The sequence below is a fragment of the Carettochelys insculpta genome, chromosome 3, assembly GCF_033958435.1.
Source record: "Carettochelys insculpta isolate YL-2023 chromosome 3, ASM3395843v1, whole genome shotgun sequence".
Taxonomy (NCBI): domain Eukaryota; kingdom Metazoa; phylum Chordata; order Testudines; family Carettochelyidae; genus Carettochelys; species Carettochelys insculpta.
Window position 1 is genome coordinate 208,855,374 of NC_134139.1, and position 16,895 is coordinate 208,872,268.

At 60.1% G+C, this 16,895-nt stretch overlaps 1 protein-coding gene across 1 annotated transcript in view; it reads left to right on the forward strand.

The window, feature by feature from the left end:
- Positions 1 to 16,895, forward strand: part of HADHA (hydroxyacyl-CoA dehydrogenase trifunctional multienzyme complex subunit alpha) — a 45,839-nt gene that overhangs the window by 27,723 nt on the left and 1,221 nt on the right. Inside the window, exons 11-19 of the mRNA XM_074991518.1 lie at positions 1,082 to 1,191; positions 5,284 to 5,418; positions 6,343 to 6,514; positions 7,336 to 7,422; positions 12,198 to 12,338; positions 13,340 to 13,408; positions 14,842 to 15,037; positions 15,722 to 15,836; positions 16,634 to 16,779. Coding sequence (XP_074847619.1) covers positions 1,082 to 1,191; positions 5,284 to 5,418; positions 6,343 to 6,514; positions 7,336 to 7,422; positions 12,198 to 12,338; positions 13,340 to 13,408; positions 14,842 to 15,037; positions 15,722 to 15,836; positions 16,634 to 16,779 — 1,171 coding nt within the window. The remainder of the gene's footprint in view (positions 1 to 1,081; positions 1,192 to 5,283; positions 5,419 to 6,342; positions 6,515 to 7,335; positions 7,423 to 12,197; positions 12,339 to 13,339; positions 13,409 to 14,841; positions 15,038 to 15,721; positions 15,837 to 16,633; positions 16,780 to 16,895) is intronic.

Here is a 16,895-nt window from a genome sequence, read left to right on the forward strand (position 1 = left end):
TTCACTTACCAACTTCCTCTTGCTAATACACTTAAATGTTTCCTGTGCTTTGTCTCTGGCTCTTTGCTCTGCACAGTAAATATTCCACATTGCTGCAATATGTAGCGTGTGCAGTAGTGCTGCTTTCCTGGCACTGGATTTCCAGCTTGAATTCTGCCAGGAGTGTTGCTGTTTAACCAGACTGGCATTGCTTCCCTCTTGCTTTCCTTCAGTGGCAAGGCTTGAAATTATTCCACCCAAAGCTTGTGGAGTTAGGACACCAGCATCTTCAAATCACAAACTGTGGTGGTCCCCTAGGTGATCCTCCTGTTAGCCTAGGAAGCAGGGGGGGCAGGAAGGCGTGTGGCCCTGGGATTAACATACCCTCTCACCTAGTGGCAGGCTGGCCACAGGAGAAGCTGAGCGGCCTGTGTCGTGCTCTTCTGGTGCTCTGCTACATAGCTGGAGTATATGTGAGCCAGAAGCAACCGTCCTGTCTTGTGAGCAGCGTGCAGGGACGGGAGGCAGAATAAGCAGAAAGCAAAAACTCAGAGCTGGGGTGGAGGGTTAGAGCAGGAGAAGGAACTGACTGAAATCAAGTGCCCCAGCGGCACGGGGGCGTGGCATCAGCGGGTACCCTGTTCATCCCACCGGCAGCACTGCCAGCCAGAAGGTGTGACCGTGACGGGGTCTATGGCCTGTGTCCTGCAGGAGGCCAGATTAGAAGGTCTGTGGCTCCTTCTGGCTATCAAATAGATGAACATTTTCCAAGGGTGGGGAGAGAGACGTGCTCTTCAGGAGCCATAGGTAATGTGAATTACAGGAAATGCTATCATTGAAAGAGCAGCCCCAGTGGGGAGGAGGCCAGTGTTGTGTGCCTGGGAGGGGTCACGGAAATCCCTTGTTGATTTCTCCCTCTATAGGGGTGGTTATTCTGTACTCAGTGCAGTTCTGAACATTGGGCAGCAGCATGCGGCTCTGGATCGTCCGCACTGTTCTGGGCTGCTTGCACGTCTCCTCTGTCCTGTCACCCTTGCTAAAAATGCTGGAGCTGTTGAAACTAAAGTCCAAAATGTCTGACTTCCTGTCCCACCTCCTCCAGCATTTCGGGGAACTTGCAATGACTACAGAATCCAAGGCGCTGATGGGCCTCTACCACGGACAGACGCTGTGCAAGAAGAACAAGTTTGGGGCACCAAATCAGGAGGTCAAGTAAGTTGAACGCCGACCGGTGTAAAGACAGTTGTCAGAGCAGTAAAGAGAACCTTGGGCCTAGCCATACGCCTCTGGCCTTCAGGATCCTGAGTGCAGACCAGGGCAGTTCTGGAGCTCCCCTGGCCTCCTGAAAGGTCTGACTTCCCGCCAGCACAGAGCGTTTCCCCGCCTGCTAGGAGGGTCTTCTCGGTGGGGCTTGGCTGGGTAATGACTGCCTGACGAAATGCGCTCAGGTTGCTGATCTGCCCTGTTAGGCCCTTGGCCTTCCCAGCGTTTCTGCTCTTGGATTGCCATGATTCCAACAAGGGCAGTGAAATTTGCACACAGGTTCTTGTCACGTGCTCTCGTTTCGGGTGTGCCTCCAGCCATCAGCTGCAGGCTGAGCCTGTGCCCTAGACCCAAGGGGGCAAACTGACATGCAGGCCATAGCCAACGTTTGGGACCCCTCGGCCTGGCCCCTGAGCTCCCACAGGTGAAGGACAGCTCGGCTAGGAGGAGCCGGCCCAACTTCCGGGCAGTGTGTGAGCGCAGGTGACTAGCCTCAGGCCCCTCCCCTGTACTCCCTTCCCCTCATGGCCTCTGCTCCCCCAGTGCCTGGGCAGTGTCAGCCCCGATGTTCCAATTGCTGCAGCTACAGTGCTGCCTGCTCTGGGGTGGGGAGCAGGGGAGATTGAACAGTGGGAAGGGGCTGGGCCGTGCCTGGCTGTTTAGAGAGGCACAGCCTGCCCCAGCCTTCCCTCCCTACCACTGCCCTGTCCAACATAACCCTCTAGCCAAAAAGTTTGCCTGCTGTACTCCAGACTCCCGGATTAAGGAAGACCCCGCGGGTGGCGCTGTTCGGAGGGTCAGCCTCCGGGCAGACTGTCGGCAAACCAGGCACAGCCCGCACGCTGGGAGTGTGCCTACAGAAACGTCACCATGCTTGCAACTCGGTTGAACTCGTATGGTACTAGAACCGCCTTAGGAGTGAGTCCCAGATCCCGTGGGACTCTGGTCTGTGTCACCACCCAGGCAAGCTTGACTTTGGGACAGGCGGTCCCTTACGCCAAAAGCCACAGCGGTCGCCCCCGGGTCGCTTGTGCTCAGATTTCAAACCAGAGACGAAGTTCGTAGCTAACTGAAGCGTCTATCAACTAGCAAAAATAAAGGAGAGACTCACAAGGGTCAACCAGGTACAATCTAAAGTTCAAAAGATAAAAGAAGCCACTATAATATGTGAACTTTTATGTCCTTTAGGCCCAACCCAGGCAGCGTATGTTTAGGAATCTTCACCCTTCAGAGTCCAGACAGCACAAAGAGACCAGTTCCTCCTTACCAGGCATTTTTATTCCCTGCCCCCAGTGCTCAGGCTGTGATGGGATGTGGGCTTGTGTGTATGGCCTCCTCGGTGGTGTGGGAGACACAATCAGCAGAGTCCTCTGTCTCCTCTGGCTTGCCCAGTCTCAGCAGCCTTTCTTCTCAGCAGGGAGAAGAGACTCTGCTTGCACTTAAACTAGCATTTTGTGCCAGGCGAGGTTTCTGCCCTCACTAGGAGGAATTTACAGCACTCAGGGTTTGTGCAGTACAAGGCAAATGTTTAAATGTTCCCTTACCACATGGGATACAGCTCTAAATAGGCTTTGGACTGTGCTCTGTGTTGTCACATCCCATGACATCTAAACTCACCCTTCTAGCTGTAATACTTTGTTTGTTACCAAGCCTAACACACAGTGAGTCAAACTGGAGAGCCCCCCCGCCTGCCCCTCTGGGGATGGCGTAGAGCCCTGCAGCAGGACTGGGGTCCCATGGGACCCATTGCCATTATAACAGGAGGAGGATTAAAGTCCCATGCAGAACGCCGGCAGGCTGGTTCCCAGCAATGCCCTGGTCAGTGGTCCGTGAGGCTTGGAGGCCTTAGCATGAGCTGGTGCCTGGTCTGGCAGAGTCACGCACCCCGTGCAGTTTGCAGGTCATGTCTCTGTGTGCTTCCGTAGCACTTTTACTGCCCAGTGGCCCCACAGACTGTCTTGAGGCTTCCTGCTTCTGAGATGCTTAATTGTCAATGCTAGTATGTGTGTCTGAGAGTCGTTCATGACATTGTTCTTGGCCTGCCTAATCACACTTTCACGCTTGACTTGCCAGAGTTTCTTCCCTTTTCTTTTCCTCTGTAGGATTTGACTTCCGATGGCTTTTTGCCTCTAACGACTCCAGTTAGGCATTGTGGGATGTATTCTGACCCTCTCTGGGGTTTTTGTGGCGGTTGTTTTTTAATTTGCCGTGTCTGTGCTCTGTGCCTTGAGTTGGAGCCTGGTAGGTGTGTTTAGCAGTGTCAGTGCGGCTTTGCAGGCATCTCATTCTTGTAGCTTTAGTTTTGTCCTTTTAATTTCTGTTTAACAAGCCTCATTTGTGTCATTCCCCCTTTGGAAGTCGATTGCTGGTGTGGTGGGTTTCTGGGGTGTCTTGTCCCTTCCCCACCATAGGGATGCTGAACTGAATCACGTTGTGGCTGCTATTAACAAGCCATTCAGCTGTGTTCACCTCTTGGGGGAGGTCCTGTGCACCGCAGAGAATTGCCTGTCCCTTGCTGTCCCAGGGCTAGCTGCTCCAGAAGCAGTCTTTAGTGGTGGCTAGACGGGCCTGCATGCCTGGCATAGCAGCGTTGGGCACGAGTGTTTTGTACAACAGTGCGGGTGCTACTGTCCACAAGGGTCCCGTGCAGGGTGAATGCACCAGGGAGCTGCTGTATGGAGAAGCTGGGTCAGTTAGGCACACCCTGTGCAACATAAAAACGGCCATACTGCATCAGACCAAAGACCCTTCTAGCCCAGTGTCCTGTCTTCCAACAGTAGTGCGTGCCAGGTGTCTGTCTCAGAGGAATTGAACAGAACAGGGAATTGGCAAGTGATCCAGCCCTGACAAACAGAGGCTAAGGACACCAGCCCTGCCCAGCCTGGCGAACAGCCATCAGTGGACTTACTCTCCATGAATTTATCCAGCTCCTTGTTTGGCCTTCACAGCACCCTCTGTGAGGCAGTTCCACGAGTTGACTATGCGTTGCATGAAGAAATGCTTCCTTTTGTTTTAAACTTGCCACCTATTAATTTAATGGCATGACTTCCTAGTTCTTGTGTTTTGGGAAGGAGTAAAAAACTTTTCCTTGTTTACTCTCCATCCCAGTCATGCTTGGATAGACCTCTCTCATACCCCCGTAGCTGAAAAGTCCGTCTCATTAACCTCTCCTCATATGGCAGCCACTCCATACCCCTAACCTATTTTCTTGCCCTCTTATGAACATTTTCCACTGCCAAAATATCTTCCTTTTAGATGAAGCAGCCCCATCTGCCCACAGTATTCAAGGTGTAGACATAGCTTGGGTTTTATAGAGAGGCAATATGATATTTTCTGTCATCTTCTCTATCCTTTCTTAACAATTCCTATAGTCTGTCAGCTCTTTGGATTGCAGCTGGACATTGAGTGGGAATGTACTACGGGTGAGGGATCAACTGATCACCTGTTCTCTTCATTCCCTCTGGGGCTTCTGGCATTGACTGCTGTTGGAAGACAGGACCCTACGCTAGATGGACTTTTGGTCTGACCCAGTGTGGCCATTCTTATGTAAATCTAGATAAACTATATCCCCTTGTCCACATGTTTCTTGGCCGCTTCAGGAAAATGTAGTAGATAGGTGAGGCATGATTTTGCCTTTACAGAAACCACGTTGACTTGCTGGCAAAGAGTACTGTTCAACTCTGTGTCTGACAATTCTGTTCTTTCCTGTAGTTTCAACCAGTTTGCTTCATACTGAAGTCAGACTTAACAGGCTGTAATTGCCAGGATCGCCGCTGGAGCCTTTTTAAAAATTGGCATCACATTAGCTAGGCTCCAGCCATCTGGTACAGAAAGCTGGATTAAGGGATAGGTTACAAACTACAGGGAGCTGCTAAGTGGACAGCAGTCATAAGAGCAGTTGCTGCAAGGCCTCACACTGGTACTCTGCAGTGTAGTGTTTTGGGGGGCGTCTATGCTTACGGTAAGATTTACCGGTGGCGGGGGTCAGTTTTTTAACAAACTATAAAGCAAATTCTAATGTGTCCTCCCCTGTTGCTGCAGGACCCTTGCTGTGCTGGGAGCAGGGCTGATGGGAGCTGGAATTGCCCAGGTGTCTGTGGACAAGGGCGTGACGACCATTCTGAAGGACACGACGCTACAAGGGCTAGGCAGGGGACAGCAGCAGGTCTACAAAGGGTACGTGAGCGGCAGGGCGGGACTTCTGCCACTGCTAATGGAGCAGGAGTGAGGGGCACGTCCATCCCTTGGAGCCTGCCACATGTGAAGGGGCATTTCCAGTCACCACGGCAGAGGGGGTGTTTGTTTCATGAGCTACCCCGCGCTAGGCAGAGCACCGCTAATTGTGCACGCCGTTGGGGGAAGGCGTTAAAGGCTGGCTTGGCACAAGCATCCCAGTGCCTGGGCACTGACGCGTCCCCAGACCGGCGGGACTCTAGGCAGCAGGCCTGTAGGAAGGCCCTGCGCCTGTTTCTCAGGTGGGAGCAGTTAGAACCAGGGTTGACCTACCCGTAAAAGGGCGCTTTGCCAAGGTGAGCTGCACCGGGTCTCCGCTTACCGGGGGGAATGGGGCTTGTACCCTTGTTCCCCTTAGTATCTCCGGTGACGCGCAGCCCCATGGCCTTTCGGAGGGAGTTGGTTAGCAGGTACTTGTTCCCACTCACCTTCCCCACTCCCCACCCTGCCGTGCCCACTTTGTGAGCTGGGGAGCGCCCGGCTACTTGCTGGGACAAATCTGGCCTGCCCTGACCGGCGTGCCACGGAGGGGGCTGTGTAGCCTCATTTCCAGGTCCTCCTCGCTGCCCCGTGGGCCCCGAGATGGATGCATGCGTATTTGCCCTCTGGAGCATTAGGGTGAGGCCCTGAGCATTGGCTGTGCCACCCGAGCCCTTGCAGGCTGATGAAGTGTCGCTGTTTGCATGGGGGGCCGCTTGCCAGAAGAGCTTCCCTCTGCCAGCCAAGAGGTGGGCCAGGACCCTGGGCGGGACTCGATGCAGGAGTCAGAGACCCCCAGCTGGCTGGGCAGGAGGGAGGGACTGATGCACAGGGTGCACTCCCCAGCACTGCCGGCCAGGCTCTAACCGAGCTCCTGCTCCGCCCCAGGCTGAATGACAAGGTGAAGAAGAAGAGCCTGAACTCCTTCGAGAGGGACATGATGCTCAGTCACCTGATAGGGCAGCTGGATTACAAGGGCTTCGACAAGGCCGACATGGTGATCGAAGCCGTCTTTGAGGACCTCAGCATCAAGCACAAAGTGCTGAAGGAGGTGGAAGCGGTGAGTTTTGCCATGTCCAAACAGCCCGCACCTCACCTCACCTCGCTCCTGCTCCGTGTCTGGCAGAGCTCGCCCGGCCCCACCTCGGTGTTTCTGCCCAGGCTGCTCTGAGAGGCGCCATTCGTGCTGCCTGGCAGAGATGCACCTTAGCTCGCTAGTCACCAGGAAGGAGGCGGGTGTTGTCTCTTGTGGCTGCTGTTGTCTGACTTTCCGCCTCCCTCTGGGAGGTGCTGAAAAGTTTCTCAGCTCCCTTCTGGGGGTGTTGTAGCACAAACAAGGCGTCTCAGTGACACCATCCCCCCCGCCCCCCCCCCCCCCCAGCCCCTTGTTTACCTTCTCATACAAGCTCACTGCTTCCCTCCTCCTTGTACGTTGCCCCCCGCCGAGTGCTCCTTGTGGTAAAGGAACTGCTCTCTGGGCCCATGTGGTGCCTGACCACCCGCTGGGGGTGTGTTGGCAGATCCCATGGGCCCAGCACTGGAATAACTTTGTCAGGTTGCAGGATCAGTCCCTTTGGAGGAGGAGCCTGGTGTTGGCAGTCCCAGCACAGGGCTGGATGTCAGAACTGGCTTTGCCACTGAGTTGGAGTTGCTGAACATCTCTGGCTTCAGTCTCTGTCTGTAAAACTGTCCTGCCTCATGGGGTGTTGAGAGGCTCCTTTCGCTGTGCTCTGAAAGAGCTCTCGGCTGGTGCTAGAAACGCACAATCGGCCCTGGGAGTCCTGGCCAAATTGCCAAGGCCTTGAAGCCAAACTACCTGCTTCAGAGTTTGTTGCTGGTGGTGCTTGAACACATGATTTTTGGTGCCTGTTGTTTCCCTAGGTGGTCCCTCCTCACTGTATCTTTGCCAGTAACACATCTGCTCTCCCAATCAGTCAAATTGCTGCTGCCAGCAAAAGGCCGGAAAAGGTGAGTACCCAGGACGCTGCTGCGGTTCCCGGGTGGCGACTTAGGACAGAGCGGCAGCCGCTGGCTAGCTTTCCAGTCGGGGTTTGCTGTGGGAAGCAGGGAGCCGTAGAGCCGCACAGGCAGGACTGCTCACTTCCTGCGTGGAACGTGGACGCTCATGTTCGCTTTTTCCAGCCTTTGGCTACTGGGGCCGGGGAGATGACATTGTCTTCAGCGTCCCTGGGCGAGACCAGTGCAGAAATGTCGCAGCCGGTTCTGGTGCCGGCACTCGAAAACTGTGCCGAGAAATTGGAGAGGGGGCAGAGAAGAGCCACAGAAGTGCTCTGCGGGCTGGAAGGGGTGCCTTACCCGGGTTTGCAGCCCGGGCTGTTTGGCTGGTCAAAGACCGGGCTCGGTGGGTCAGCCTGTAGCTTCTCCAAAAACTCGAGCAGTCCTAAAGCCTGACAAATGTGTTAGTTGGGTAAGCAAGGTAATTGGGTAAGACCCATTTCCTCAGACCTGGAGCAGCAATAAGAATCCAGGGTTTGTACAGCCAGGGAGGGGAGGAAAAGGAGGAAGGAAAGGCGCCAGGAGGGTGGTCACCTGTCATTAATAAGCCCTGCAGGAGAGGTGGGACGGGCGCCGTTCCTGTGAGCATCAAAGCTGGGGAAATTCTCCGTCTCGTGCGTAAGATAATGGAGATCCCTGTTACGCCGGCGGGTTCCGATTCAGATGTCTCCCTTTATAGTCTGGTGGTAAAATCCCTGCGTGTGGAGACGGCCTGTTTCAGGGCCATTTTTGCCGTCCGGGCAGGTTGGTGTCCCCCTACGCTCGGGTTTGTGCGCGCGCCGGTGCCTGTTGGATTTGTGTGCATTCGCCCTTCGCTGTCAGGTTTGCGCGGTGTGCAGGGTGGAGCGGCGTTGCTGGCACGTGGTGGATGTGCTGGGGTATGAGCCCCTGATGGTGTGGCTGGTGCAGCTGGGTCCCTGTGATGGGGTATCGATATGTGGACAGAGCTGGCAGGGGCGGCCTCACTGCTCAAGTACCTTCAGTGTCCAAGACCGTGCCATGAGGTCAGCCACGCTGGCCAGTCTGATGGGCTGTCTAGCCCAGTGGCCCGTCTGCTGCCAGTCACTGCAGAGGGACCAAGCAGAGCCGTGCTCAGCCACATTCGCCCAGTCCAGCTTTGGCCGTCAGGGCTGAGGGACACCGAGGCTCCGTGGTTTGTCCCTGACCGTGTTGGCTACGAGCCACTCCTGACCCGTCCTCCCTGAGCCGATGTAGTTCTTTCTAGGGCGCCATTATGCTGTGGTGGTTGCCGCGTCCCCAGCAGGGGTTGCGCAGACCGGCTGCAGCTTGGCAGGAGGAGCGCTTCTTCCTGTTTGTTTTAAACCTGCCGCCTGGGAACGCCGCTGGGCACCCCAGGTCTCGTGTTGTGTGGAGGCACAGCCGGCCCTTTATGTCCAGGCCTGCTGTTGGCCAGAGGTGGGGCACTCGGGGGGAGGGCTCTGAGTTACTGTGGATCAGAGGCTGGGAACCTCCTTTCAGCTGCGGGATGGGGAGGGGGGCGTGGCACTAACCTACATTAAAATCCGTTGGGGGCCACACACAAGGCGGGGCATGAAACTGGACCTTGCTGGCCTGGGCCCCAGCTGAGAAGCCGGAAAAAGGGGAATTACATGTTAGACACTGGCCTCTTCACCTCGCTGGCGCGGTGCCGGGGTTCTGCCTGCCTTCCAGCCAGCAGAGGGGTGCCAAGGCTTTTCGCAGGGCTTCAGCGGGAGCGCTGGCTCGCCTCGCAGCGCTCAGGCTCTGGGGTGTCCTGTAGGCTCCAGGGTGGGCCCCAAAATGAGGGTCTCGGTGGGAGGAGGGCGGCAGGTTGAGGTGGGGGGTGGTGTGTCTGACTGGGCTCAGGGGCGGTGGTGTTGAGCTGCAGGAGGCGGCCCCGGGGGAGTGGGCTCAGGGGTGGAAGTCTGGGTGGACATTAGGGTGCAGGAGGCAGCTCAGGGCTGGAGCAGCGAGTTGGGGTGCTGGGGCAGCTCCTGCAGGTACTGTTCTCCATGCTTCCTGGCCAGTGGGGCCTGGGGGGGGCGGGGATGCGGGCAGGGCAGGGGACAAAGCTTCCCCGGGTGACAGGGAGAAATGGCAGTGCACAGAGCCACCCCCATGGCCTGGCCCAGGCCACTGGCTGCGGAATAAGCCCGTCTTACTCCTGGGCCAGCTGGGGCCGGATCACAGCAGGCTGGGGCCGGGTGTGGCCGTGGGCTGTAGGTTCCCCCCTTTGCTGAAGAGAGTTGGCTTGTGGGTGTCTGGCTGGTGGCTTGGACCCCATGCTCTGGGCGAGGTGATGCCCGCTCTGGCTAGAGCTTGGGGTGCCCTGCTCCCTAGACTGCCGCGGTCTGAGCAGCGCCCTCGCATCTGTCGCTCCGCGGCGAGCAGGCGGGTGAGTGAACTGCCGGGCTCTGAGTCCTTGGGAGCCGTTCTCACCAGCCAAGGCTGCTCTGACACGAGCCTGTGGCTGACGGCAAGGGCTCCCCTTCCCTAGCGGGGAGCTCAGCAGCCTGCCGGGGGGAGCAGGCGCAGGTACCGTCGTGCGCGCAGGGTGTGCCTGACGAGAGCAGCCCGCTGCTGAGGGAGGCCGTGGCGCTGAGGAAACAGACGTGTCGAGCGCTCTCAGGGCACGTACCGGCTGAGCTCCCCGACAAAGAGACATTCTGCTCAGATGGTTTCACCCCGTCCCCTGCCCACCCGCCTGTGCGCAGCAGAGTCCCAGCAGGTCCATGTGCCTGTACCTTTCTCCCTCGGCCTGAACCCCAAGCACAGCAAGGCACAGCCTGTAAAGCATATGTGAGCAGGCTGCCCCCCGCGCTGGGGGAGCTCTCCCCCACGGCCGTGCCGCGACCACGGCTGCCCTTTCGGCCGAGCCGCATAGACAAAGCCGGAGTCAGTGGGAGCGGGCTGAGCCGGTCGCCCAGCTGGGGGGGGTCAGGGGAGGGGAGCTGAGTGACTGTGCCAAGGGCGGCCCAGTTGCGCTCCCCACAATACCAGCTCATCTGAAATGCAGATTGTTCATTCACACTTGCAAATGAGCTTCCGCCTGCGCTTCCTCCTGCTGGCTCACTCGCCAGTGGAACAGCTTTGTGGACAACCAGTGGGAAATCAGGGGACTGATTAACGCTGTTTAACGAGCGCTGCAGTCTGCCGCTCTCCGAGGCGCCTCTGCCTTGGGCAGACGTTAGCGCTGAGCGGGGCCCCGGACGGGCCTGGGAGCGGAGAGCTTTTGCGGGGGCTTGGCCGTACCTCTGAGTGCCTGGAGCCGGAAGGGGTTGTGCTTATAATTCAGGTCATTGCAGCAGCGCCTGCAGGAAACCCCCACTACAGCCCGGGGCTCCCCTCAGCAGCTGGCGGCTTTTCCCTGCTGCCGCTGTGCCGTTCCCGTTCCCAGAGCCGTGACTTGCCCCCTGGCCAAGTGGAGATTAACACCCCAACGTGGCTCCTTCTGTGGCGGGTAGCGAAGGGCAGGGCGCAACCCCACGGCCTGTGTCCCTCGACCTCTGATGGGCCAGCGGGGATGCGGGCGCTTGAAAACCGCCATGACGTGCGCAATCCTCACAAGCTGGCAGGAGCCTAGCGGGACCCTTGCTCTGCGCCTGGGGCTGCTCTGGTTCCAGTGTCTGAACCCCTGCAGACGGCCTGAGGCAGCGATGGCGCCCTCCTTTGAGGGGAGCTGTGTCCCCCCGCTTCGGTGGCAGGGTCAAACTGGGTCTCTTGGGGGGTTGTGGGGGATCCGAGCTTGGCCACTGCTGTTGGGATGGCAGCGCAGATTCCACCACCTGCTCCACCCCCCAGTGTTAAAACCCAGCTGGGCCCCATCCGTGGTGCGCTAAACAGGCAGCCCCACTCCCAGGCCACCACCACCTCCCCCAGCTTCGTGTCTCCCTGAAGCCGTTTGCATCCTTAGCAGGAAGCGCAGAGGTAGAAACCGCTGCACAAACGGCCCTTCCGGAAACGCCTCCTGGCCCGTTCCCGTCCTTGGCAGGGTTCAGGGGTCTGTGGCAGCACCTGGGGAGCACTGTACGGCCCCCCCTTAGCACCAGCTGCCCACGGGTGGGGGGTCGTAGGTGCCCATGTGTCTGACTGACACACACGCACACACACGGAGGTAAGGTGGGCACCCCAGGGCAGGGCTCGTTCCCAGCAGGGCGGGCGTGCTGCCCGCGCTGATGGAGAGTCTTGCTGCGGGCTGGCTGGCACTGCGACGCTGCGGGTCAGTCGCACTCGGTCTCACCGTGCTGCAGGCACAGCCGGAAGCCGCGTGGCCGGTCTCGCCGTTGCCGTCAGTTGGCAGGACGCAGACTCAGGCAGGCGTGTGCTTGGTTCCGTTGCGCTCGCTGGCCCGACGTGCTGAGGAAAGGGCTCTGCACAGGCGGCGCTTTTCCGCCTCGCTCTGCCCTGGGGAAGGTCGTGTCCCTTACCCCAGGGGAACGAGTCAGCCCATTGACACCACAGGTCTGCTCCTCAGAGGGCCTGGGAGCCTCTGACCACCGGCGACCTCCAGCCATTGGAGGGAGGAAGAAGTTCCGCCGCAGGAAAACCTGGGGTGGAGTCGAGCCCTTGGCTGTCACAAATAGCTCAGTTCTGTAGTCTGGCCCTGCCAGGGTCCTCCAGCAGAGCCGGCCCCACGTTGGCTGTCAGGAAGGGACCCCAGGCTCAGCATGGCGGCTAGCGGCTGCAAAGCACAGTCAGTGCCTCGTTCTCAGCACTCGGACCCTCACACCCCTCTGTTGGCCCGGCAGGTCATCGGCATGCACTACTTCTCCCCGGTGGACAAGATGCAGCTGCTGGAAATCATCACCACGGACAAAACCTCCCAGCACACAGCTGCCTCCGCCGTAGCCGTCGGCCTCAAGCAGGGCAAGGTCGTCATTGTGGTCAAGGTAACGTGCTCTTGCGGGAGATCCCGGGGGTCCCAAGCGGCAGCTGGCGCCAGAGGCAGGAGCTGGGTGAGCCACGAGGTTAGGTGGGCGTGTGGAGCCTTTGGGGCTTGAGTTGCTCCCAGGCTAATGGCAGAGGCTTGGGACTTGGCTGGTGCTGAAGTGGCAGGTCTGAGGTGCCCTGGAGTCTCTCCCTGGAGCGGAGGGGCAGAGGGCTCCATTTGTCCTGCTGCTGGAGGGCTGGGGGCTTCCAGCATCTCCTACACCTCTGTGGAGGCTACAACCGACAGTGAGACCCCGAGCAGGGACCGGTGCCTGGGTCGACCTCCTGCAGCCGCTCCCCAGCCCGCGAGGTGCAGGCCGGGTGCGTGAGCGTCTGTCAGTCGGGAGGTCACCTGGGCAGAGTGGCCTGGCTCCAGTTCCATGGGGCGGACACGGTGCAGGAGGCCAGGGCGGAGCTGGGCTGCGGAAGAGGTGCAACCCGCCGCAGCGGCCCGAGAAAGGAGCAGGCAGATGGGCATGACCTGCGGGGAGCCACGCAGCAGGGAAAGGCAGTGGTCTGGTGAATGTGCCTGTGCCAGGGCTGCCACACGACGCCCTGCGTCACAACGCCGCCCTTGTCCTAGGCTGTCACCTGGCCGGGCGGCGGGTTCGGCTGCCAGCCGGAGCCCTCGAGCCCTGGGCCTCGTTGCCCCTCCTTCCTTTGCAGCCCAGCTCCTGCGCCCGTGGGGGCAGCGCTCTGCCTTGAGCTGGGGGTGTGCCACCTTGTTGCCTGGGCTAGGACATCTCCCCTCCTGTCGGGTCCCCAGCGGGGACCGTGGATTACCTGCCCCATCCGCCCCCAGTGCCGAGTGCAGCCTTGTAAAGCGTGTGGTGCAGCTCCAGGACTCCGCCAGCCTCAGGCCGTGCTGGGAGCTGGTCCTGGAGCATTCTCTCTGAGCTCGGACTCTGCCGCGTCCGGGGCCTTGCCGTGCTTGTGACGCATCCTGTTTGCCCCCTCCCAGGACGGACCAGGTTTCTACACCACCCGCTGTCTGGGGCCGATGCTGGCGGAGGTGGTCCGGGTTCTCCAGGTGTGTATTGGAAGTGTGTGCTGCGAGACAGCCCTGGGGCAGGGATCCACCCTGCTGCTCCCTACAAAGCCGGGCTGGCCTGGAGCCCAGCTGGGCCCTGGAAGGGGGTGTGTGGAGGCCTGGGGAGGACAGCCTACAGCTGGCACAAGTGTAGGGCCCTGGGTGCACTTGGTCCCGGCCCCTGCCAGCCGGAGCTGGGCTTCCCCTGAATTCTGTGCCCGAGGGCCTGGCATGCAGTAGCCACCCCAGTGCCTGTTTTGGGAGGTTGAGGACGTGCCCACCATGCCCTGGACCCCCGCCAGCCCAGCAGCTGGTGATAAAGGAGCGGGGGGTGTGGAAAAAAGTGAGCCCTGACTGTCGCTGACTTGGGATCTGCTCCTCAGGTGGGGTTCACGTCAGCCTTACCCTCTGAGCAGACTCCCTTCCGCCACCCCGTGCCTGGCTAGTGTGCCGGGCTGTTGCCCGGACGTGCCGCCAGCCACAGGGCTCTCCTGCCCGGGCACCCCCCCAGGCAGGCCGCTCAGCCAGTGCCACAGAGCTGAGTGCTGGGCAGCTCCCTGTCCCCAGCACCTTAACCAGGGATTGACCGGGGGAGGTGGGTGGGGGAATGACCTGCCCTGGGATGCTCGCCGCATGGGTGAGAGCAAGTCGCTTACGCCTCGTCCTTCAGCTGTTTTCCCCACGCCCCTTCAGCTGGGTCAGCTGCCGCCTGCAGGGTTTGTAGACCTCACGGAGCACTTGCAGCCCACGGCTGGCCGGCCCTAGAGCAGGACTCGGCGTTACACAGCAAGGGGGCAGGGCAGTCCTTAGCCCGGGCAGGAGGGACTGAGTGGCCGAAATACCTCCTGAACAGAGCAGGGTTTGAGCTGGGAGAGCAGCCGGGTCTGGTCCCGTCTCTAGCACTGCTGGAAGGCCTTGGGCAGCCCTGTTACCCCGCCTCAGTTTCCCCAGTGGCGTGACGGGGGCTGTTTGCCCGTCTGCGTAACGCCTGGAGGTCGCTGGGGGGAAGAGGGCGAACGTTTTCCTTCAAGGAGGTTTAAACACCTGCGCTCAGGCGTGACGGAAGCTCCGTGCGCCCAGGCCGGGCACCTTAGCCCAGTAGGGGCCCGTGCTCCTCACTGCTCCGTTGATACGGTAAAGAGCACTGAGCCCTTATGCTGTGGGGTGAGATCTGGAAGGGACCTTCTGCCTGGCTGCAGCCTCGGGCCTGGCCCGCCCCAGCTGTTGGCAGCCCCCTCGGCTTGGGCCAGTCCTGGTTCCTGAGCAGGGGGTGTGAGCCACTGGGCCTGGGTCCCTTCCAGACTGGCCAGAAGCTGTGACATACCAGCGGGGATTGGGCCTGCCTCTGCCCAGGGCCCATGGGGCAGGCTCTGCATCTCCACAAGCCAGGGCTCTCCTGAATGCTCGTGGGCTTCCCCCTCTGCCCCCTGCAGGAGGGCACGGACCCCAAGAAAGTGGACGCGCTTTCCACCAGCTTCGGCTTTCCCGTGGGTGCCGCCACCCTGATGGACGAAGTGGGCGTGGACGTGGCTGCGCACGTGGCAGAGGATCTGGGCCAGGCCTTTGGCCCGCGCTTCGGAGGCGGGAACGTGGAGCTCCTGAAGCGCATGGTGGAGAAGGGCTTCTTAGGTGAGCGGCCAGCCGTGCCTCCCCCAACTCCCTGGGTCAGGCTCCCAGCAGCTCCGGCCGCCCCACTGACAGAAGGCCTTGGCAAGCTCTTTACCCTGCCTCCGTTTCGCCAGCGGTGGAATGGGGGCTGCTTGGCCAGCCGTGGGTTTGGCACGTGGCCACCAAAGGCCACTCTCCCGCCAAGGAAAGGCCCAGCAGGCTGCAGCGGACAGAACCGCTGCTGAGCTGTGCCCACCCGGGGGAGAGTGTTGCAGGCTGGGCAAGCCACAACTTTGCAGTAGGGGGAGGGCAGCTGGCTTGTGGGTGTGGGCTATTGGCTGCACTCGGGTCACTGGTTGTACTTTGGGGCTGTCTCGTGACCCCAGCAGGCTCCTGCTTGTACCTTGATGGACTGTTACTGGCAGGATCTGCTGGCGGGAGAGCAGTGCAGCCGGCACCCAGCCTCTCCTGCCTCGGAGCATCTCAGCCAGGCCCAGCAGCTCCGCCTGGCCGCCCTCTGATCGCCTGCACTCCCCTGTCTCCAGACAGCCTCCTCCCTTCGCTGCTCTCCAGTGCCACTGGAGCTTGGGGAAACCTCTTGACCCACAGGCACCTGCTGCTTGTGTGGGCAGAGGAACAGACCAGCTTAGCAGCCTGTGGGAGTGGCCGAGGCGGCTCAGTGACTGACATTCCCCTCCCCGGCAGGCCGCAAGGCAGGGAAGGGATTCTACGTGTACCAGCCAGGGGTGAAGAACAGGAGCGTGAACTCCAGCATGGATGAGCTCTTGGCCCAGTTCAAAGTGCCCTCCAAGCCCGAGGTGTAAGTTGGTGGCCGGGGGCCGTGTTCCCTGTGGGCTGTGCGGGGGCGCAGGAGAGGCTCCAATGGTGCCCAGCTGATCAGCAGTGCGCCCACGGCTGGGCTTTGTTTCTTCTGGTGGTGCACATCCGCACATGCCTTGGGTGCAACAAAACTTATTCTGCACATGGCAAAGATTAGAGGGGAGCTGGGCTGGTGGGGAGGGGAGCGGGGCTGGCTGTGGGCACCCCAGGCACTGCCAGCATGGAAGCTTGTCATCTGCTGCGGTCACCAGGGCTGTGCTGGGCCTCCAAGCAGAGCAGCCCCAGGAGCTGGGGGCAGTCTGGGGGGTGGGGGGAGCTGCTCTCTCGGCTCTACGTGCCGGGGAGTGCTGGTAGCACAGCACGGCGGGGGTCTCCCTGTGGGTGCTCAGTGCCGTGGGGGTGTGCTGCATCTCAAGAGGACATCCCCTGACCCCCACGCCCAGGCTTCTTGGTGCTAGTTCACGGGGGGGCCCTGCTGCTTCTCTAGGAGAGCTGCACTGACTCCAATCCATGGCATGGCCGGAGGTGGGCCTGGTGGCTCTCTGCCCTGGCGTGGGGGCCCCTGGCCTGGCTGTCAGCTGGGTGCTCAGTCTCCTGTGGTCTCAATGCAGCTCCTAATGCTACTCCACCTGACCTGGTCGGTGGCCACCCGCAAGACATGGCTTTCTCTTGCCCTGCCCTGGGGCTCTGGGCTGGTTCTTGAGGCCGGTCCCCAGGCTGCCCCTCTGCCCTGCTCAGGGGCTGCTCTGGGGTCTGAGCAACATCCCTGCCTTGCAGCTGCTTGGAGGAGGACATCCAGCTGCGCCTGGTGACCAGGTTTGTGAACGAGGCCGTGATGTGCCTGCAGGAGGGGATCCTGAGCAACCCGGTGGAAGGCGACATGGGGGCCGTGTTTGGCCTGGGCTTCCCGCCCTGTCTGGGAGGTGAGAGTTCGGTTGGGGCTGGAAGAAGCTGTGTGGCAGGAGTGCCAAGGCCTAGCTCTGGCCTAGGGCGCAGCCCGTGCCCCACGGCTGTGGCTGCTGGTGCTGCCTGCCAGCCC